Below are 22,891 nucleotides of genomic sequence, written 5' to 3' on the forward strand. Positions count from 1 at the left end.
TTAATAAAACAATAAAAACCCTAACTAACTCTAATCCTTCGGCTGCTCCGGCAGCCCTTTAGAATAGCACCCACTCCAGTGGGCACCTAACACGAACTGAAGAGTCTGGGATGCAGAAGGGGAGGAGCCTACCCTCTAAAGCTTTAGGATAGGTGCCTGGCTCCTACGGACCCTCCTACATCCCAATGTTGAGCTGTGTCACCAGGACCATTGAAAGAGAAACACCCGTTTTCGGGGGTTAACCGCAAATATTATGTATCCCTGAAATGTATTAAAGGGGACCGCAGCAGGAATCTCCGATCCCTGCTGCGATCCCCCCCTGCAGCGCCGCCGGCCACATTCCCCATAGGTTTCTATGGGGGATCCGAAGCTGCCCGATGTATCAACATCGGGCAGCCCGGCATCGCACACCTGGGCTATCGCCATTCTAATGTGGCGATAGCCGATTGTAGCCTATGGCTACACTTCGCACTGCCCGAGCAGGGCAGTGCGGTCAGAAAGGTCGGCGGGGGTCAGCGCATAACCGCGCATGCGCTGACTCCCCGGCTTCCGGGTTAGGGCTTCGCAGGGAGGGGATCCTATCGGAGCCCTGTCCCTGCGCCCCAGAATGATAAATTCCTGCGGTATCAGATGATACCGCAATGCGATGCCCGGCGTTGTCATCACACCGGGATCGCTATAGAATGATAAATGCGCCCCATAATGTTTAGAATAAGGGTTTGCAGTCCAAGGACCCCCTTTGAAAAGGCTCCCAACTGCCATGTCACAGGCTGGGTTTGAAATGTGACAGCTAGGAGCTAATTGGCTGGTTGTTTATCACTCTCCATTTTATCACTTTTTGAAGCTTGATACATCTGGCCTGAAATAGTTTACAGTAGCTGCAGCAAGGACGACCGCTTACAAACACTAATGACTCCGCTTACTTGTGGATGTGTTTTAAAAATTTCCCCAGTTGTTGTTCCCTCTGGTCTGGGGGCAAGCGGGTGTGCACTGCCAGCGATTTCATCACATTAAAGTCACTCCTCATTCTGTCCGTCAGACCTTTGTGAGCGGGAGACAAATAGAATAATCTTATCATGCACACAGATATTTCTAAAGCCGCATACACATTACCCAATCCCCATCAAAGCAGATTGTGTTGGAGGCAGGGACACCCGGCGGGGAGGGCGCTGATGCTGGTGTGAGGGGGAGTGATGGTCGTCCTGCACCCTTCATTAACGAGGACCTCCCTCATTTCAACATGTTCAGGTGAGGGAGGGGGTCTAGCTGTTGTAAAACTACACATCCCAGCATGCCTTGCCATAGTTTTAGCATTGACTAATAGCAAAACTGTGGCAAGGCATGATGGGACGTGCAGTTTCACAACAGCTGGAGGCCCATAGTTTGGACATGCCTGACCTAGGCCCTTTCTGGGCAGTATTGTTAACAATATTGCCTAGTGCTGGGGTAGCCAACTCCAGTACTCGAGAGCTACCAACAGTACATGTTTTCCAGATCTCCTCACAGACTTACAAGTGAAGTAATTAGCTCCACCTGTGGATCGTTTAAAATGTGTTAGTGAGTAATAAGTGCACCTGTGCAGCAGCTAGGCTGTCTGGAAAATGGGAAATGTTGGTAGCTCTCGAGGACTGGAGGGGGGGTTGGCTTGGGACTGGGACTTGTGAACAATGCTGTTCAGTGTGTTTGTGCCCTATCGTTCGCCCGGGATTACTGCCGAGATCTTTAATGATATCGGTGGTGGGAACATTTTTATTGCATAGACAAAAAAAGCATCTATAGATTAACGAATGGCCGGTTTTTAAAAGCAACCCGAAGGCGAATCCGGCCAAACAATAGAGCTGTCTGTGTCCGGTAAGGTTGGGAGAAGACGTGCACACATCACTATGATCTGTGCTGGCTTCATTAGGTGAAAATGTGAATAAAAGGTTTATTACAATGAAAAATAAATAGGGTCAGGGGTCCCTTACCAAGTCCCTCACCAGCCCCAGAACTTTCGGCCTGGGCTGGTTCTGAAAAAGATAAAACTATACGATAGACTTTGAGTATGAGGGGGACAAGGCCTAAAGACGCAGTTTTTCTTTAAAGTGCAATGAAATGTCTGGGAAGGACTATTCATGGAATTCTGCCCCCCCTACAGAACAGGACGGCACAACAAGGTCTGAGGTTACCTGTTAGATTACACAGCTCTGGCACCAGCACTAGTGCCCCTTCAGGCGCACCAGGCTTCGGTCTTCTGGGTATGCTAACAATCATGGCCTGTCTCCGATCTTGGATCACTATATTATATTGCTGTGCAAGAAGAGAGAGAGAACATTGTACAATTCATTTTCATTTAAAATAACGGGATTTTTGTCTTACCTGTAAAATCCATTCTTCTGAATCCTTTGTGGACAGAGGGATACAGTGCTGGACTGGGCACCAAGGAGTTAACTTCTTCCCTCCCACAAAGCCCTCCTGTATCTCCAGAGATCAGTTTGACTGAACAAACCCCCAAGGAACAGGGAGATAGGCAAAGGTGTCAAACTTGTGAAATTTTATGAAAGTGTGGGTGGAGGAACACGTAGCTGCCCAGCGGAGATGGTCTATTGAAGCCCCATGGCAAGCCGCCCAAGAGGCCCCAACAGATGTTGTGAAATGAGACTAGAGTCATGGCAGAACTGGCTTTTTCACCAACAGATACACCTGCTTAATAGTGAGACACAACCAGTGTGTCATGGTTCGTTTAGAGGCCGGCCAGCCTCTCTTGCGGGCATCATACAAGACATTGTAAATCCGTCTTACAGAAAGCCTGAGTTCCGCGGACATAAATAAAAAGAGCCAATCCAGATTTGGGAGGGTCAGAGACCGTGAGAGAAGGAATGACAATCTCCTGGTTAATGCAGAATCGAGAGACTACATCCGTGAAGTACTCGAGACGGTTGCGGAGGACAGCCCGGTTAGGACGGAAAACAAGAAAATGCGGCAAAGCCCAGAAGTTCGACACCCTGTGTGCAGAGGAAATGGCAAACAAGAACACAGTCTTCCCAGTGAGCCATTTGACATCCACTCTGTGTACAGGTTTGAAAGGAGCCTCCTGACGGATGTGGTGGGCGGGGTGGGGGTGAGGGGTGGATGTGAAGCATCACTTACAGAAAAGGCTGGTTACGTGTAGATGGTGAACATGCCATACAGCATTGGCACAACCCCAAAAAGGACAAAATCTGCAGGCCCAAGTCTAAGGTAGAAAACAACAAATTTTGTTCTGCACAGGATTTCTACCCCAATGGTTCTGAATTTATCAGTGTTTTTTGGGTTTCGGATTTAAATTGAAGACCAACTTCACCTGTCTATTTTGAGATTGGGTGTGATTGGTTTCATCACCCTGAAAATGCCGTGGTTGGTGGTGCTTCACGGTAGTCAGAGAAAATATATTGATTTTCAAGGAGGAAAGAAGACTTTTTTGGGGCACTCAAAAGAATAAATCCTAGCATTTATTCTTTTCAGTGCCCCAAAAGAGAGTCTTCTTTTCTCCTTGCAAATCAAAACCAAGTCTAAAGTAGCCTGAAGGACAAGAGTGTGGAAAGCCTATAGACCAGGGTCTCCAGGAGCCAGGCAGGAGAGCGCAGGACACAAGCTAACGGTGCGTGCGGGTGGCTCAGGCTGCCTGTGCGGCCTGCGCAGCGTGACCTATGACCTCGTCACGCTGCGTAGGGCCGCACTGCCGGGTACGGGGGGGGGAAGACGGGCAGTGTCTGAGCGGTGCTCAGACGCTGTCCTGCAGACTGTGCATGATTAGAAATCGAAATCCCAGTGTTTTGGGGGCCAAGTCCAAGGATCCCTATCCTCAAGATCTACCAAGAGTTAATGTTGGTACTTGTGTATTATCACGGCTCCCACGATTTCCATCTTATGGGATCTTATACAATTTAAAATTGTATACCATTGTATATGGCATACGATGAGATGAGATGAGATTTTAAAAATTGTATAAGCACACTAATGGGTGCTTTCAAGGTCAATTGGCCCCCCTATAAGATTTTTTCATGTATAAGCACCTTAATGGGTGCTTACAATGTTAAATGCACCCCCACGCCACCCCCACTATCAACGCCAACCCGAAGCGTGGCGAGCGCAGCGAGCCCGCGAGGGGCGGTGTTACGCGTCCTCCGAACTTTTCATACCCCCACTATCCATGTCGGCGTGGAGTTGATTTTATATAGTGTGGCGAGCGCAGCGAGTCACCGAGCCCGAAGCGTGGCGAGCGCAGCGAGCCCCACGAGGGGACGCGTAATACTTTACATGTATTAGGCGTCCCCTCGCTGCTCTCGCCACACTATATAAAATAAACTCCACGCCGAAATGGATAGTGGAGGTATGAAAAGGTCGGAGGACGCGTACCGCCGCCGCTCGCCACGCTTCGGGTTGGCGTTGATAGTGGGGGTGGCGTGGGGGTGCATTTAACATTGTAAGCACCCATTAGGGTGCTTATACAATTAAAAATATTATAGGGGGGCCAATTGACCTTGAAAGCACCCATTAGTGTGCTTATACAATTTAAAATCTCATCTCATCGTATGCCATAAGGTGCCCACACACGCACCGATCCCTGCGGTGCGATGCTGTACGATGGGGTGCGCGCTCCCGCGGCACCTCATCGTACAGTACAAAATGTATGTGCTGCACATACTTTTTGTACTAACTTTTTCTAGCATAGCATCGCATGCACATCGTATGCACATCGTATGCACAAGGCATACGATGCGATGCTATGTGTCCTAGTTAAGCCCACAACGCACGCCGGGATCGGTGCGTGTGTGGGCACCTATATACAATGGTATACAATTTTAAATTGTATAAGATCGGGTCCCATCGCAGCACATCTCATCTCATTGCATACCATCTTAAGCCTTATGGTATGCAATGAGATGGGATGAGATGGGAGCCGTGATAATACACAAGTACCTTAATGTTTATCAGGCAACCTGTGGGTCTATAGTAGGAATGAATGCAGAATATTTGAAAATGTGACAGTTATGACTGCAGCTGTGCACCAGCTAGGTGATTTGGAAAATGTGGACCATTGGTAGATCTCGAGGACCAGTTGGGCCACCCCTGATGTAGATTGCGCAGGCCGTGAGGTCAGCTCTCCTGCCACCAGCATGAGTAAGGGAGCAGGTAGTGGTAGCCCATGCTAACCGCTCGCAGTATAAATAAAATAAAAACAAGTTAATTGAGGCTGTGAGCAGCACCTCCAAAAACATGTGGCCTGTCCTTGAGGCACCATGGAAAAAAATTCCGGGGATACAGACGGCAAACGGTGAGGTGGTCAGACCATAGGAACTCATCCTCGCCTGCCATTCTTGAAGTAGGCAGAGAATGTGAGGCAGAGGCTGGTCCACATGTGTAACTGTGAGCGAGGGGAGCACCTGCTACTTCCATTATCCGAGTACAGATAACAATCTGCTAAAGCAGGGACATTGTGGCGTCATAGGAACCTCTCTCACACTCTCTGCACACATGGAGATGTGTTGAGCTATCTGTGCAATGCAATATTGCTCAGGACACTCAGCAAGATTGCTCAGCACCCGGCGATGTGTCAGCGCTGTGTGCTGAGCGATCTGTAAGGGCCAATGTTCTCCAGCTTGCTATCGCTGCCGCCCTAGTGAGATCGCTTAGAAAATGCCCCAATATATCTTACTCTGGTAATGTTAGCCACTCGCCTGAGAAGAACAGAGAATATGTATAAATATGACAAATGCCACGATTAGCTGAGAACAGAATACGCGGCTCTCGGACCGCGGACGCCAAGCTTACGTTTTTGTAGTAATCTAGAAAGCTGATCTCGCTGCCATCAGCCTTCTTGAATGTAGACTCGGGAGACATATTCCAGGCGATCTCATCCACACGATACGTTTTATTGTTGTATCTGAAAGAGAGAAATAAACCATAGACCAAACTCTGTACAAATGTACGTTCCCTGAGATAAGGTGGGGACTGTGCGATCCACATCCTGGACTGGCAAATGCTGCCCATACACTTGTGAGATATTGCATGCAATCAATAGATTTCTACCACATCTGGCCGATAAATCTAATGATGTATGCATTTTTAAGGTACCATTCGACGCGATGCACGGGCCCGCCCCTGAATATTAGATAATATGTGCTGCACATAATATCAGGAGGAGTGATCACATGTGGTTTCTAATATAGAGTATGCTCCGATACCATGTCGGTAAATGGCCCAGTGACTATGGAGTAACACATTTTTTCATATTTTGAATAGGCCCAAAGGTATGAGAACGTGAAGGTGGGACCATCAGAGGAGCCTGTTCTTCCCATCGCTTCCAGTGCACTAATGAGGTGATTGAACGTCAATCTCCCACAGATTCCAGACATTTACTTGGTGAGAACGATCTGTCCAACCAGCTCCTTGATGCAGATATCCTGGAAGTTGTGCGGCCCACATGAGGAATAGATGTTCTTCATTAGGTCGTGAACGGTTTCGCTCCTCAGAACCTTATGGCTGACATCGATGCACAACATAATGCTGGTTTCATACTGCAGGATAGAGGTGGAGAATCCAGGCCACACCGTCAGGCTAGAAGAGAACGCTCAGTTACCACTCAGGGGTTACAGCAACAAAAGCTACATTCTCAGTCCTACAACATTCCAAAAAATGAATCATGAGACCAAAAGAACCAATTATGCTGTGAGAACAAAATGCCCACAAGGAAGACATCCACAGAGAGAGGTGTCCTCACGCCCCATTGCCGCAATCACACCAAACAGATGCTCCTGGCAAGGCAGGTCCCGTCAAACACCGACAGGCACCTTTATTGTGTGGCCCTAAATTGCATCCTAGTGCTTAGTGCAGCAGTCTGTGCAGGTCACAGAATATGTGCACCTTTGTCCTACTTCCGCCACGTTCCGTTGTGCTCCATATGAAGAGTGTGGCAACCAATCAGCCGCTACATATACATTTTATAGAATGCACCTGATAAATGTTACTTCAAAAGCACCTTCCCCACAGTCGCACACAGATATACAAATTAATTTGCATATTCTCCTGTGCGTCCTAGATGCCGGCAGCGAATGCTTGCATTGCCAGGCATTGCCCGCTCCGTGGTGTGGAGACTAGATATAGGTGATTTATAACACACTTACTACTAGTACCACCCCCCGGTACTGCAGAGCAGAGTGATGTATGAAATAGTCTGGTGGATAACAGAGCAGGGTGATGTATGAACTGGTCTGGTGGATAACCTTTTATACACAAGCGGCCCTCCGACTTACTGCGGAAAGCCCCTTCCTGCAGTGGGCCAACAGGCCTTAAGTAGACACCTGAAATAGGGCGACAGGGTCAGAAGGTTGACATAAGCATTAGGTTGAAAGTCAACAGGTCGACGTGACTTTTTTACTTTTTTTGAGCCAACGTGCCGACAGGCGGTATTTTATGCCCTACCATCAACTAGGGCATGGAGGGAGAATAGTGTGCCGAACATAGCAAGGCACCGTGCCTGAAGCATGGCGAGCGTAGCGACTCATGCAAGGGGACGCGGTACACTTAGACGGTACCCATTTCAGCTGTTTCGAATTTCGGGACAAAAAAAAAAAAACTTTTCAAAATTGTTGACCTTTTGACTGTTGACTTTCCCTTTGTCAACCTAAATGTGTCCACCTTTTGACCTATGTCGACCTATTTCAGGTGTCCACTCAAATGCTTGTCGACCTTCAGTCTTCAACTCAATGCCTGTTGAACTAAATTGAGTCAACCTGATGACCCATACCCTTGCTGAGCAGGCCTGCTGTTCTATCACAGACAGGTTCCTCTTATATTAGAAGTATTAATTAAACTTAATTTAAACTGTGCACGGTTAGCGGGCCTCCTTATAGCCCCCAACATGTATCAGGTTGACTTTCATGGTCATAGCAGCTTGCAGTTGTTGTAAGGGAAAGTAAAAGTAAACTCTGTATTCTAAGCGCCTGTACACGCGGTGCATTAGGCTACCTATTCGATTCCGGTGTGATCGAATCGCATGGCAAGCCATCAGACATGCACGCGATTTGGGTGATATAGTGCAGATCTGCACTATATAGTCATTGCAGCCCTGTCTATCTGGGTTTCAATTTGTGCTGTCCCGGGAGCGCGTATCGGGATTGCAAGGTAAAAAACCTGTGCGATCTGCATGCAATCCCAATACGATTTTGACTATATAGTCAAAATTGTATGCTGTATTGTACTGTGTGTACACTCCATAAAACATTCATGAAATCCAATGTAAATATACAGTAGTTCATACTGTATGAGGAAGAAGCTAATCATAGTGTGATACTGTAATGGAATATTTGTACTTGTTTCCTAGCAGGGCGCCCAGATTTTCTACGTACGGCACCGTAGTGAAATCGGATCGCATCGCATCGTATGCCCTTAATGGCATCCAATCAGATGAGATCCAATTTATTATCTTATCCTATCTTTTTAATGGGCTAAGTCAGAGAATACATTAAAAAGATAGGATAAGATAAAAAAATCGTATGGCATACAATGAGATGGGATCCAATTTTTTTTATCTTATCCTATCTTTTTAATGGTGAAAGCGCCTAAATACATGTGAAAGATAGGATGCCCCCCACTATCCACGCCACCCCGTAGCGTGGCGAGCACGCCACCCCGCCATCAACGTGAACCCGAAGCGTGGCGAGCGCAGCGAGCCCGCGAGGGGCGGCGGTACGCGTCCTCCGACCTTTTCATGCCCTACTATCCACTAGGGCGTGGAGTGAGAATAGAATAGTGTGGCGAGCGCAGCGAGCCACCGAGCCCAAAGCGTGGCGAGCGCAGCGAGCCCCGCGAGGGGACGCGGATACCTTCACAGTTATACGCGTCCCCTCGCGGGCTTCCCAGGTGTCCATGGCGACGCGGACACCTGGGAAGCCCGCGAAGAGACGCGTTTACCTGTGAAGGTATCCGCGTCCGCTCGCCACGCTTCGGGCTCGGTGGCTCGCTGCGCTCGCCACACTATTCTATTCTCACTCCACGCCCTAGTGGATAGTAGGGCATGAAAAGGTCGGAGGACGCGTACCGCCGCCCCTCGCGGGCTCGCTGCGCTCGCCACGCTTCGGGTTCACGTTGATGGCGGGGTGGCGTCAACCGTGCTCGCCACGCTACGGGGTGGCGTGGATAGTGGGGGGCATCCTATCTTTCACATGTATTTAGGCCATACGATTTTTTTATCTTATCCTATCTTTTTAATGTATTCTCTGACTTAGCCCATTAAAAAGATAGGATAAGATAATAAATTGGATCTCATCTGATTGGATGCCATTAAGGGCATACGATGCGATCCAATTTCCTTACCCTGAATAGCCCACTACGTAAATAGAGTAGTGGGCGCCCTGCTAGGAAACAAGTACCTGAATATTCACACCCCTGGTGCCCCGGATAATAATGGTGTGACTGTCACATCCAGGTTCTCCAGATTCCAAATAGTCTTACAACAGGCACCAAACAAGTGAAGAAGGTAAATAATATGTGCTCACATGTATGCTTACGTGATAAATGCAGGTGTCAAACACATAAAGGTTTCTTTAGCCTCTCTTTCTTGCATCAAAGCAGAGAATCTGAAATCAATATGTTTCAGCACACTGTGGTGCCTCTCTCAAGATAAGTGCCTGTTTATTTCATGATCTCTCTCCCTGTAGCCTGGCAGCCTGACTGATCAAGTCTGCAGTGCGCTGAAATACATTGATTTCAGGGTCTGTGATTTAGCAAATATGGTACAGTATGCAGTGTTATGTTTTCACACTACGTCTGTGGCCCAGGGTTTTACTTTATATTCTGTTATTAAATACATTTTAATCTATATATGTCATTGTCCACTCATCTGTGTAGTACACAAAGTGGATTCTCTGCTATGATACCAGAAATAAAGGCTAAAGAAACCTTTATGCGTTTGATACCTGCATTTATCATGTAAGCATATGTGTGAGTACATATATACCTTATTTACGTGTTTGGTGCCCCTCGTAACAACCCGTATGTGACAGTCACACCATTATCCTGTGCACAGTATCACACTATGATCACCTTTTTATTCCTCTACATATGGAAACTACGAGGAATATAATTTTGACTAAAGTTATGTACTGCATACATTATATATACATTGTGCTGAACTTTTCCATAGAGCATGTGAGACTGGTCTTAGCTCTTTTCGTATCCTTGTGTGTGGGGTGGTGACCCCATTACAGTCTCCCGCTGCTATTGGTTCGCAGCGACCAAGGTTCGACACTTTGTTTTATACACACTCAGAATGATTGGGTAATATACGTTATTCTAGTATGAACATTCCCGACACTCGTTTCCTCAGGTCCCTGCACAGACTAAGCACATTTACCAATACAAAAGCCTGGCTAACACACACATCTTAGAGGGCAGATTCCTTTTCCCACAGGGTTTACCTGTGGCTGTAGCTCTGCTCTGAGCTATTTAACGACTGCAGGAGCAAAATATTCCACATTATGTGCACCCTCTGAGGATTACCGCGTGGGGTTATTCCATAGCACTGTGGACGTGACCCGGGTGCTATCTGTTAACACGAGTTAGCTGCAGGACTGCTGCTTGTGGAATAGCAAATAACAGATAACAACTTCTACTTTATTACCGGTGTTCTCGGACTTCTGTCGCATCGTTTGGGTTGTAGTAGTTGCGCCCAATCTGCTTCATGTTCATTATATTTAGAATCCTAAGTACATAAAACATAGATTAGCTGACTGGTAATGTAATGGGCAGTATCAGCAATCGCCTCAGCTCAGACCATGGAATGTATACATTTCTGTGAAATCATTCATCAGACATTGATCAGTGTTGCATAGAGTTTAACACTTATAAATATTCAGAGTGCATGCGAGTGTGTGACAGTCAGTGAGTGCATGTGAGTGTGTGAGTGCATGCGAGTGTGTGAGTGCATGCGAGTGTGTGAGTGCATGCGAGTGTGTGAGTGCATGCGAGTGTGTGACGTGCATGCGAGTGTGTGACGTGCATGCGAGTGTGTGACGTGCATGCGAGTGTGTGACGTGCATGCGAGTGTGTGACGTGCATGCGAGTGTGTGACGTGCATGCGAGTGTGTGACGTGCATGCGAGTGTGTGACGTGCATGCGAGTGTGTGACGTGCATGCGAGTGTATGAGTGCATGCGAGTGTGTGAGTGCATGCGAGTGTGTGAGTGCATGCGAGTGTGTGAGTGCATGCGAGTGTGTGACGTGCATGCGAGTGTGTGACGTGCATGCGAGTGTGTGACGTGCATGCGAGTGTGTGACAGTCAGTGAGTGCATGCGAGTGTGTGAGTGCATGCGAGTGTGTGAGTGCATGCGAGTGTGTGAGTGCATGCGAGTGTGTGAGTGCATGCGAGTGTGTGAGTGCATGCGAGTGTGTGAGTGCATGCGAGTGTGTGAGTGCATGCGAGTGTGTGACAGTCAGCGAGTGTGTGAGTGCATGCGAGTGTGTGACGTGCATGCGAGTGTGTGACAGTGTGTGACGTGCATGCGAGTGTGTGAGAGCATGCGAGTGTGTGAGAGCATGCGAGTGTGTGAGTGCATGCGAGTGTGTGAGAGCATGCGAGTGTGTGACGTGCATGCGAGTGTGAGAGCATGCGAGTGTGTGAGAGCATGCGAGTGTGTGAGAGCATGCGAGTGTGTGAGAGCATGCGAGTGTGAGAGCATGCGAGTGTGTGAGAGCATGCGAGTGTGTGACGTGCATGCGAGTGTGTGAGAGCATGCGAGTGTGTGAGAGCATGCGAGTGTGTGAGAGCATGCGAGTGTGTGAGAGCATGCGAGTGTGTGAGAGCATGCGAGTGTGTGAGAGCATGCGAGTGTGTGACGTGCATGCGAGTGTGTGAGAGCATGCGAGTGTGTGAGAGCATGCGAGTGTGTGAGTGCATGCGAGTGTGTGACGTGCATGCGAGTGTGTGACAGTGTGTGACGTGCATGCGAGTGTGTGAGAGCATGCGAGCGTTTGAGAGCATGCGAGCGTGTGAGAGCATGCGAGCGTGTGGGAGCATGCGAGTGTGTGAGAGCATGCGAGTGTGTGAGAGCATGCGAGTGTGTGACAGTCAGTGAGTGCATGCGAGTGTGTGAGTGCATGCGAGTGTGTGAGAGCATGCGAGTGTGTGAGAGCATGCGAGTGTGTGAGCATGCGAGTGTGTGAGCATGCGAGTGTGTGAGCATGCGAGTGTGTGAGAGCATGCGAGTGTGTGAGAGCATGCGAGTGTGTGAGAGCATGCGAGTGTGTGACAGTCAGTGAGTGCATGCGAGTGTGTGAGTGCATGCGAGTGTGTGACAGTCAGTGAGTGTTCCTCCCTCTAGATCCCCAGCAAGCAGAAGTTTCTCTCCACAAATGAACGATAGGCAAATACTTATTGTCCTTGGTTTTTAAACAGCCAGGCACACAGAGATGTTTAACGGAGGTAAAGCAGGTATTTCACAGTTAGTTAATAGTCATGATGATATTTACCAACAGCTGAAATCGAAGATGGATGGATATCATCATGCCTATTAACTTGGATATACCTGATTTACCTCTGTTAAACATCTCTTTGTGCCTGGCTATTTAAAAACCAAGGACAATAACTACTTGCTTATCATTAATTTGCGTAGAGAAGAAAAAAAAATATATATCTGCTCACATTAGGCCGTCACAATAACTCTTTCGATAATTGTCCAGTACTTTCTCTATGTCTGCAGACTGTGCATACTACGGACTCATTTATACTATAAACCACTAATTAGTAGGTGGAAACTAATTGTTGTCTATATAATTGTTATAAGTATTACAACTGAATACATACAAAGAAACCCCTTTGTATCTATACAAGTTCTATAGGCATATAGTTATGGCTGGCGCCACCACTAGGCAGCTTTAGGCATTTGCCTAGGGTGCCGGCCACTGGAGGGCGGAAGCTTGAGCAGGTGTCGTTCCCCCGCCCCCTGTGGAGTGACTTGGCGGCAGCCGAGGTGAGCAGACACTCTCCTCCCCCCCCCCGAGGAGCGACTTCGCGGCTGACGCCTGGGGCGCTCCAGTGCCTAGCACCAGCCCTGCATATAGTGTCCTACTCTTGTGTTTGATAGTGTTGCTAATTTCAATGTGTTATACATTACGGAACTTTCCTCCAACCATCCAACTACTTGCTTGGATGAAATAAAAATATGGTACTGGATGGGAGCAAATGTAATATATTTGCTCCCAAAATCTGGAAAAGGACAAAAACTGTTGCTCAGCTAGTTGAACCGGTTTAATTTAAACAATTTGACTGCAAGTTTTTGTCAATTTTCTTGGGTGTGTGAGCACATTTCTGATTGTCCTTTGCTCCCATCCAGTACCAGATTTTTATTCCATCCAAGCAAGTAGTTGGATGGTTGGAAGAAAGTTGGTCTGATGTGTGGCCAGCATAATACATGAGATTGTTGATTGAATAGAGCCCTTTACTTGGGGCAGGCAGCGCTCCACAATTTAGTATTTTTTTACTAAAGTACAGCACCTTAGCACTAGGAGTAGCAGACTGCGACCAACTAACGGGTCAAAGGGATACAGTGCCCATGGGAAGACGAGAGCCCCCACCATGTGTAGCTTCCTCCAATGAGTCTGGAAGGTCAGCTACTTAATCTGACACCTTGAGTAAACTCGGGGCCAGAACAACAAGTGCTTTGCTGGGGATTATTCCTGGCTCCGGGCCTCAGCGGTCTCTGGTTTCTCTGTTGTTCGTGCTTACTTCTTCAGCATGTCTGCCACTGCTCCGTCTATACCTCTGGTCTCCAGGGAATCCTTCTGATGCCGTTACCCGCTTCCCAAGGAATACTTGTAACATCCACATTACCTATTGCATCTACTTCCAAATATCTTCTAGTGCCGCACTCAGGAGCCGTTATTCTCCTCTGCCTCCAGTGTCTGCTACTCCATGTGTGAGCCATGCTGGCCTGTACCTGCTAATATATCTCCAGTACCTGGATCGGACAGAAGCGGTACCTTCAACCACCGCTCTTGCTTGTGCCTAGTAGGGTCTCCGGTTCCAGGTTATCAAGCAATCTCCAAATCTGGATCGAAGGGGAACTATAAAAGCTTAGGTTAGAGCAGTTTCAAGTATTTAGCTGCAGCAGCTACAGTCCTAGTTCATTCAACTCTGATTCCATGTCCGAGATCTAAGTTCCAACTCTCTTCTGGTCAGATTGTCCTTTGATAGTGCTTTCTTACAGTGGTGCTCGGCTCTTCTATCAATATCAGAGTTATGGACTAAGGCCTCCCCCTGTGGTTCCAAGTTTACAGTGGAAGGTTCCAGTTCAGTATCCCGGCAGAACTTCAGTCTGTGGTTACCGCCACAAGCTTATAGTGTTTCTTCCCAGCGTGCATAGCGCTTGTATACAGCAGATATAAAATTAGAGATGACCAATATATCCCTGGACCTCAGAAGAGCCACAAAATCCACCCTAATTTTCATGAACACCCAGAGAGGAGTTACCAGAAGGAAATGGAAAAAGAACGGACACTGATAAACTTCTCATTTTAGAAGACTGTAAGATTCATTGAGCGGTGTTCATAGAATGATTATACAGTATATCCACTGAGTAGAATGGCCCAGAACCTTGGAATCTACAATGGCATCTCATCCTATTAACCAGGCTGCTTCCCTTCATGCAGTCTGGCACGACTACATCTACGGTACGGTGGCATTTCACTGCCAGTCAGAAGTAGAGTGTTTCAGCCTACAGGAAAAATACCACAGCAGCTGGTGACGCTGTAAGAGGCACAATGCAGTCTTAAGGTGCCAAAATATTAGTGCGATTTTGGCTGTTTTCACCCAATTCCATCGCATTGGGCCAGTAAATCGGGTAAAAAGTGTCAAATCATATGCACCGATGCACAGTTCTATGCGCAAAAGTTCGCCATGGGAAAGATTTGTCACTATGGGACAAATGTATCAAGCTTCAGAAAGTGATACAGTTAAGAGGGATAAACAACCAGCTCCTACCGGTCATTTTTCAAACCCAGGAAAAAAACAAGTATAGCAGTGCACAATCTTGAGAATAAATGAAAAACAGTTACAGATTGGATGATCTTAAATTGAAAATATTTAATAACACTAAATAGGATTTAAAAATTCTCATATAGCATAGAAGAGCAATAAAGCAATATAAAGACACCCCAATAGTATGCTGGGCATCACCGGAGAGTCCGTTCCTATTACACCCCTGGGAAAGAGGGAACTTTGAATAAAGATAGTTACCACCCTTATTAGGGTATGAGAGTCCTCCAACAGTCCTCAATGCGGTCGGTCCAAGATGGCACAAATTACCGATGGCCGCAGGATGGTTGGTATGTCCAGTCCACAGGTCTGTGGGTATGGGGACTGTTTGGTGAGGATAACTGCGATGGATGCAATATAACGGAGGTGAAGAGGGCCCCAGAGGTTGGTTCAGACTTCAATTCGGTATGAGTATGCAAGTTGGGGATGGCCAAACAGCTCACTGACGCGTTTCGCCACTCCAGGTGGCTTTTTCAAACCCAGCCTGTTACATGGCAGTTAAGAGCTGATTGGCTGGCTGTTTGTCACACTCTTTTTTATCATATTTTGAAACTTGATACATCTGGCCCTATAGACCATGTGGGGTGTTTGTTTAGGTCAACCATTAATACTGACGAGGGAAAGCAGTAAAAGGATGTGGTTATAACATTGTGTCACACGCATGGAGCTACATAGCCAGGAAATGGCACTAACAGTCCTGTGCATTTTTTACCGATCATCAATATAAAAAAAAGAAAAAGAAAATCTAGAAATGACCAACATTAAATGTACAATAATCTGCAATCTCCAGATCAGCTATCATGAAAAAAATCAACCACCTACATTTCCAAAGAAATAGTGACTCAGCATACGAAATGTCTGCCTCCACCATGTATGTAGTATACCAAATGCAAGAGTGTCTTAAGAGGAGAGGCATCGCATGTAAAGTGTGCCCACCAGGCATCACCCGACCCGAATACAATGCACTTCAGCTTTCATGTTTAATTCATTAGACTATGTGATGTGACTGAACATACTGTGCTTAACAAAGAGGAAATCATGAGGCCAACAGAGGACAGGGCAAAGCCGACCCACCAGGGCAGAGGGGGCGGAGCCGACCCACCAGGGCAGAGGGGCGGAGACACCAGGGCAGAGGGGGCGGAGCCGACCCACCAAGGCAGAGGGGGCGGAGCCACCCCACCAGGGCAGAGGGGGCGGAGCCACCCCACCAGGGCAGAGGGGCAACAGAAAAGTCTTCAGAGCACAACTACACTACACGGTGGGGAATAACGAGAACCATCATCAGACCTCCTAAAAATGATGTTGTAGAACTGAAAGCAGGTTGGTGACGTCGGCGGTAACTCGTTAGTTAGAGTAATGGTCACCTTCACATTCTCTCCATTTCGGGTTTGGCTGAACACTTCAGTAACCTTCAATGAAAAGTATAAAAATGATCAATACCAACCACCACACGCATCGATCTCTATGGCAGGTTTACTAGAGGAACCCACCTTATTAAGTCTTTTTGGTAAAAAGAGTAACGCTCCATCGAAAGCATGCGCTTTCCCGATGGTTTCCTCATGCTGGTATAGTAAAGCTGTCCTCAAGCGCCTGGACTCCATTTGCGGATTGTAGTCAATGTGGTACTGGTAGAGGACCCACTGCGGCCGGGACACCAGTTTGATGTGGTTGGTGACCAGCTGGATTGTGCTGCCGGAAACACCTGTTAGTAATACAATTTGGTAAGACAAGAAGAGAGACGTTCCGATCAGAAGAGAAGCTTACTGACCTACCTAGGTTACTGACTGGGACACACACGGGGAAAGAGGAGGCACTACCTTATAAATCACCCAGAGACATGATGATATACATGCCTCAGCTTCACATAGAAGGGATGTGACCTGTGTAAGGTCCACAGTGGAGAAACCGTCACCAACACAATTATTTTTGCAACTCTTACCATAAAAAAACTCTATGGTTTATCTATCATGTAGCAATCTGAAAGGAGATGTAAACATGTTGGGGGGAATTTGTTTAATCACCCACCAATCTCCCGTCTAATACCCCTTTCACACTGCACTTGTGAAACGGTGTATTGCCGTTTTTTTTTTCACATTTCAACACGTTTAAGGCTGCAGTGGGAAAGCGCCAGAGTTGATTTACCGGTTACAGATAACCGGTATTTCAAAACGTTTAAAAAGCAGAGTCCTACACATTTCAGAGCCGTTTTTTATGCAGTGAGAATGGCTCTGAAATGGTATTTAGTAAAAACAACAGATTACAGACCTGTGATAGGCTGTCCCCTGCATTCTGCCTTGAAACGTGTTCAGGGGATTAAACTGGTTGACTGATGTGAATGGTATTTAAATGGTATTTAAATGGTAATCTACTGCAATGTCAAGACTCAGACCCGTTTTAAATACCGTTTCAAAATACCGGTTTTTAAAACGTTTAGGCAGTGTGAAAGCGGTATAAAGTGATGGGAGATGCCAAGGTTATATTCAATTGATGTTTTTGTAGGCAACCTGGGCACACCCCAATAAAGCTGGGGTGTGGCCTGAACATGGAGGTTTGGTCATACTCCCCCTTTTTTTTTTTTATATAAACATCCATGGGGAATAAAAAACCTGAGCCTTCAGGGTACTTGTGTATTTTGGCGGCGCCCCCGATGTCCGTCGTACGACGAACAGATCGCATCGCATCGCATGCCATGCACCCGATGGCATGCGATGCGACGCGATTTTGACCCCCTATACGACCAAAAATCGTATAAGCACCCTAAAGGGTGCTTTTGAGCACCCAAATGGGTGCTTACAATGTTAAATGCACCCCCACGCCACCCCCCACTATAAACGTGAACCCGAAGCGTGGCGAGCGCAGCGAGCCCGCGAGGGGCGGCGGTACGCGTCCTACGACCTTTTCATACCCCCACTATCCACGTCGGCGTGGAGTTGAGAATAGAATAGTGTGGCGAGCGCAGCGAGCCACCAAGCCCGAAGCGTGGCGAGCGCAGAGAGCCCCGCGAGGGGACGCGGATACCTTCACAGTTATACGCGTCCCCTCGCGGGCTTCACAGGTGTCCGTGGCGACGCGGACACCTGTGAAGCCCGCGAGGGGACGCGTTTACCTGTGAAGGTATCCGCGTGCGCTCGCCACGCTTCGGGCTCGCTGCGCTCGCCACACTATTCTATTCTCAACTCCACGCCGACGTGGATAGTGGGGGTATGAAAAGGTCGTAGGACGCGTACCGCTGCGCTCGCCACGCTTCGGGTTCACGTTTATAGTGGGGGGTGGCGTGGGGGTGCATTTAACATTGTAAGCACCCATTTGGGTGCTTAACATTGTATAAGCACCCATTAGGGTGCTTATACAATGTTTAATCGCATCGCATCGCATCGTATGCCATGTACAATGGCATACAATTTCAAAATTGTATGCCATCGTGCACTATCGTACGATATCGCATCGCATACCATCGTATGTGTTATGGTATGCGATGCGATGGGCGCCGCCAAAATACACAAGTACCGCCTTCAGATTCAGGAGGGAAGGTAGCGCAATCTGTGAGATCACTAAGTAATAGCTGCAGCTAAGCACACAGCAGTCAGAGGACGGTGAGAGGGGAGCGGGCGCTTGATGGACCCCCCCAACAAGCGCAGGCTTGTGTAATTAGTATCCACCTCCCCTCTTAATGCCACTGTTTGTTTGCACAACTTATGGTCAGGTCTAGCCACGCATAGCAGCTATACCTGACCAAGCTAATGAGCGCAACGCTGGCACCGCCGGCCGATCCCACCAAAACACAGCTACAATTGAATAGCTCTACTGGGCGCCATCTGCTGGCTGCCTTTGCGTTTACATTTGAATTGCCTTCTTTGAGCCAATAGAAGCAGGCATAACGGTTTGAATGAGTTTGGTTCATTAGGAGCTAAGCCATGTAGCTACTCTATGGCACGTAAATAAGGTTCCAACAAAGTCCCTGAAACATTTCAGTCTACATTTGCAGTCATTAAATAAAAAGGACCAGTAAAGGAGCCCAGCACATGCCAGGTCCCCTCAGTGCCCGGGCACATCACCTAGTGTGTACCAATTACTGCACATTCCTGCGGGATGTTTGCCGGGTCTACACAGCCATCCCGTCAGATAGATACAAACATCGATAAGTGTATACCCGACTTTATAGTATCAGATAATGGAACGTGAAACACTGCACTGACCTGTCTTGGAGACTTTGACATGTTCGATTGCCAGACGTGTGTTTACACCGAGGTCATGGAAATCTCGCCGACGACCTCCCCGCTCACCGATGGAAATCTCTTGAAACCCAGCTGAGAGTTCTTGAACTGAATTCCAAAAAACACACATTTCCTCCGTCAACAGAAGAAAAACCATTCCGTGCATTACAGACATTAAGAACACATTATAAAAGTGGACTGGATACATGTAGGAGTTTGCCAAAATCCGCCATTACATTCCAGGTTTTAAGGCTATCCATGCTTGAGACCGGTAACTTAATTAGCGCTTCGGCCAATCAGAAGTGACCATCGGGACTCAAGCATGGAAAGCCTTAGAATCTGGACTGTAATTGAGTTTGGGAAACTCTGGACTGTGCTAATGGTATTTTTTATTATCTTTCATTAGTGCGGTCACTGGAGAACATGCATCATTATAACTGGGATAATGATCATTGGTTACCATCAGCTGGTGGTCTCTCAGCTCCTCCAGGTCCTCTCTGACGACCCCTTCCCACAAGAGAAGGATCTGATACCGCCTCCGGAGGCGGGGCTGCAGGTCTCGCTGTGGCTGCTGCTGGTGGCGGCTGTCTTACCTATTGGACATGTAAAAATATATCTAATCTTGGACATACGGCTCAGTGTGTACCAGGCCTTACAGAATATGACCAATACCTTTTTAACCAGAATCTACTCTGGGCACCCGGGCTCCATGCTACACCTCTAAATTCACTGGGCAGAGAGGGAGGACAGGGAGAAGGGCCCTGCCTTTTTCATTTGTACTGGGCCCCACTACTTCTGAATGCAAATCATTCTATGGGAAATATGTGATATCCCAGCAGTCAGGATGCCAGCGGTCAAAAGACTGACCCCCGACATCCCAATACGGGGTACGTACCCTAACCCTTTCCCCCCAACCCTTCCTTGCAGAAGCCTAACACCCCCCCACCACAGCCTGACTAACCCTCCTCCACCTAAGCCTATCCTCCCTGCAGCCTAACCCTAAACCCTGACTGGTGGAAATCTGACCACTTCCCGTCTACAGAACAGGAAAAGTTCAGGAGTTGGGGGATGGAGTATTAACAGGGGAAAGAGAAAATGCAGAGATGACTGATTCCTCCTGTACGGACATGGGGAGAAGATCAGGATTAATACACGCGAGCTGCGAGGGTTCTTCCCTAGTTTTGAAGCTACACGTTCTGCTTGTTGCAGGAAGTTGGGGCTGATAATTGGAAACATACTTTGTGCGAGGAAATATCCTAAAAATGCCCATTTACCCAATAGAAGGAACACTTATGTACAGTATGGTGTGCATATCAGACTGCACAGTGCCTGAGACTAAAGGTGCCTATGCACAGGTTCGATTGGCCTGTTTTCATCCGATTCTAATGAATTGGACCGATATATATCGAATGAAAACTGTCCAAATCGAACCTGTATGACATCTGATCCGACCCAATGTACATTCCTGTGCACTTCGGATTGGATCCTGTAGATCATACATGCAGCGCGTATGATCTATTGGAATATGATGTATCAGTGTACATCGCAGGTGCTTTTTTGTACCAGCGATGTATCAGATCAGGGCAGTAGGTGTTTGCCAGCAGTGCGGCGCCGCTGGGCAGGAAAGCGCTTCGCAACTTCTGCTGCCTGTCATGTCAGTCTGACAGTGTCGGCAGACACCCCCCCCCCCCCCATACACACACACACACACACACACTGATTGGCTGAGAAAGCCATCCACTCATTTGAATGGGAGTTTTGAAATCTGCCCACAACAACTCCCCAGGAGGTACGTGCAATAAATCGCCAAATCGTATGTAGTCCTCCCACGGAGCTACTGGGTACGATGAGGGGAAATCTGGTCTGGCGTGTCCCTCGGACAAGTCGGACATGTGTATGGGGACCTTAAATAACAAGGACAATAACCTGTCCAGGCTGGGTCTGCTCCTGGCCTCGTGCTCTCCCGCGGGCTCTGGCTCGGGCTCGCCCAGTCATCTTTCACACCTGCAAATAGAGACAGATCCATGTTTCACGTGGCATAAACCTTTGGAGTCCTGATTAGGGGAGATGTACCAAGCCATGGGAGAGTTATAACCGGAGGAGTAAGAATAGATACATGACAGAAGCCAGTGGTTTGATCTGGGCAACTGGGCTTTATCACTGTCATAGACTTAGTACATCTCGCTGTAAATGTAAACTCTACTCTTCAGGAACCCATCCACATTTTTTCATAGTATCCTACATTTACTTAGGTTTAACTGGTGCAGCACAGACAATGTTGTGATTAGCATTACTGACTCACAGCGCTGAGGTCCTGGGTTCTATTCCCACCATGGCCCTAACTGTGTGGAGTTTGTATATTCTCCCCGTACTTGCGTGGGTTTCCTCCGTGTACTCCAGTTTCCTCCCACAATCCAAATATATACTGGTAGGTTAATTGGCTTACAATATAGAGTCAGGGACCAAAGGCGTAACTACCATAAGTGCAAGGGGTGCAGCTGCTATGGGGCCCAGAGCTAAAGGGGGCCCATCTTCACTGTCTAAGTAATATGTTTTACATACATTTATCACCATCAGTTGCTAAATAGGGGGCCCTTACAAACTTTTGCTATGGGGCCCATGAATATCTAGGTACGCCTCTGTCAGGGACTGATTTGAATGGTCAACTACTGCAGAATATATATGTGCTATATAAGAAACTAGTAATAAATAAATATATTAAGCCATTTGATTTAAATATAAAAGGGACCCTCCAGAGGTGGAACTATTGCATTGGGGCCACTGTAGACTAAGGGCCCCACTACTGCCCCTGTCACACGTTTTTACCCTGTTGCACTCTGCCTCCCCCCGTCAAACACTGCCTCCCCCCCCTCACACTCTGCCTCTCCCCCCTCCCCCTCACACTCTGCCTCTCCCCCCTCCCCCTCACACTCTGCCTCTCCCCCCTCCCCCTCCCCCTCTGCCCCTCCCCCTCACACTCTGCCTCTCCCCCTCACACTCTGCCTCTCCCCTCTCCCCCCTCTGCCCCTCTCCCCCTCACACTCTGCCTCTCCCCCTCACACTCTGCCTCTCCCCCCTCCCCCTCACACTCTGCCTCTCCCCCTCACACTCTGCCTCTCCCCTCCTCCCCCTCACACTCTGCCTCTCCCCCCTCCCCCTCACACTCTGCCTCTCCCCCCCTCACACTCTGCCTCTCCCCCCTCCCCCTCACACTCTGCCTCTCCCCCCCTCACACTCTGCCTCTCCCCCCCTCCCCCTCACACTCTGCCTCTCCCCTCCTCACACTCTGCCTCTCCCCCCCTCCTCACACTCTGCCCCCCCCCCTCCTCACCCTCTGCCTCTCCCCCCCTCCTAACACTCTGCCTCTCCCCCCCCTCCTCACACTCTGCCTCCCCCCTCCTCACACTCTGCCTCTCCACCCACTCTGTCACCCACTGCTTTGTTGCATATTGTGAACATGGGTTGGAGTGAAGGAATTATTTATTTACAGTTTCTTATATAGAGCAGCAGATTCCGTTACAGGTTCCTCTTTAGGGCAGCAGATTCCGTTACAGCATCTTATATAGCGCAATAGATTCCGTTAGTGTCTTATATAGCACAGCAGATCCCGTTACAGTGTCTCTTA

The 22,891-nt window shown here is 48.1% G+C and overlaps 1 protein-coding gene across 3 annotated transcripts in view; it reads right to left on the reverse strand.

Annotated features, from left to right (window-relative positions):
- LOC146058270 (piwi-like protein 1) overlaps positions 1-22,891 on the reverse strand; it is a 64,112-nt gene that overhangs the window by 31,578 nt on the left and 9,643 nt on the right. For all 3 annotated transcript variants that reach the window (XM_083170483.1, XM_083170485.1, XM_083170484.1), the window contains exons 2-11: positions 21,193-21,270; positions 19,727-19,859; positions 19,249-19,374; positions 16,543-16,754; positions 16,340-16,461; positions 10,643-10,723; positions 6,382-6,579; positions 5,794-5,905; positions 2,169-2,289; positions 924-1,041 (exon numbers count right to left, since the gene is read on the reverse strand). In XM_083170483.1, the coding sequence (XP_083026609.1) occupies positions 924-1,041; positions 2,169-2,289; positions 5,794-5,905; positions 6,382-6,579; positions 10,643-10,723; positions 16,340-16,461; positions 16,543-16,754; positions 19,249-19,374; positions 19,727-19,859; positions 21,193-21,261 (1,292 nt within the window). In that variant the 5' untranslated portion in view covers positions 21,262-21,270. The remainder of the gene's footprint in view (positions 1-923; positions 1,042-2,168; positions 2,290-5,793; positions 5,906-6,381; positions 6,580-10,642; positions 10,724-16,339; positions 16,462-16,542; positions 16,755-19,248; positions 19,375-19,726; positions 19,860-21,192; positions 21,271-22,891) is intronic.

This window comes from Crinia signifera, chromosome 2 (genome assembly GCF_055691185.1).
Source record: "Crinia signifera chromosome 2, ASM5569118v1, whole genome shotgun sequence".
NCBI classification, from domain to species: domain Eukaryota; kingdom Metazoa; phylum Chordata; class Amphibia; order Anura; family Myobatrachidae; genus Crinia; species Crinia signifera.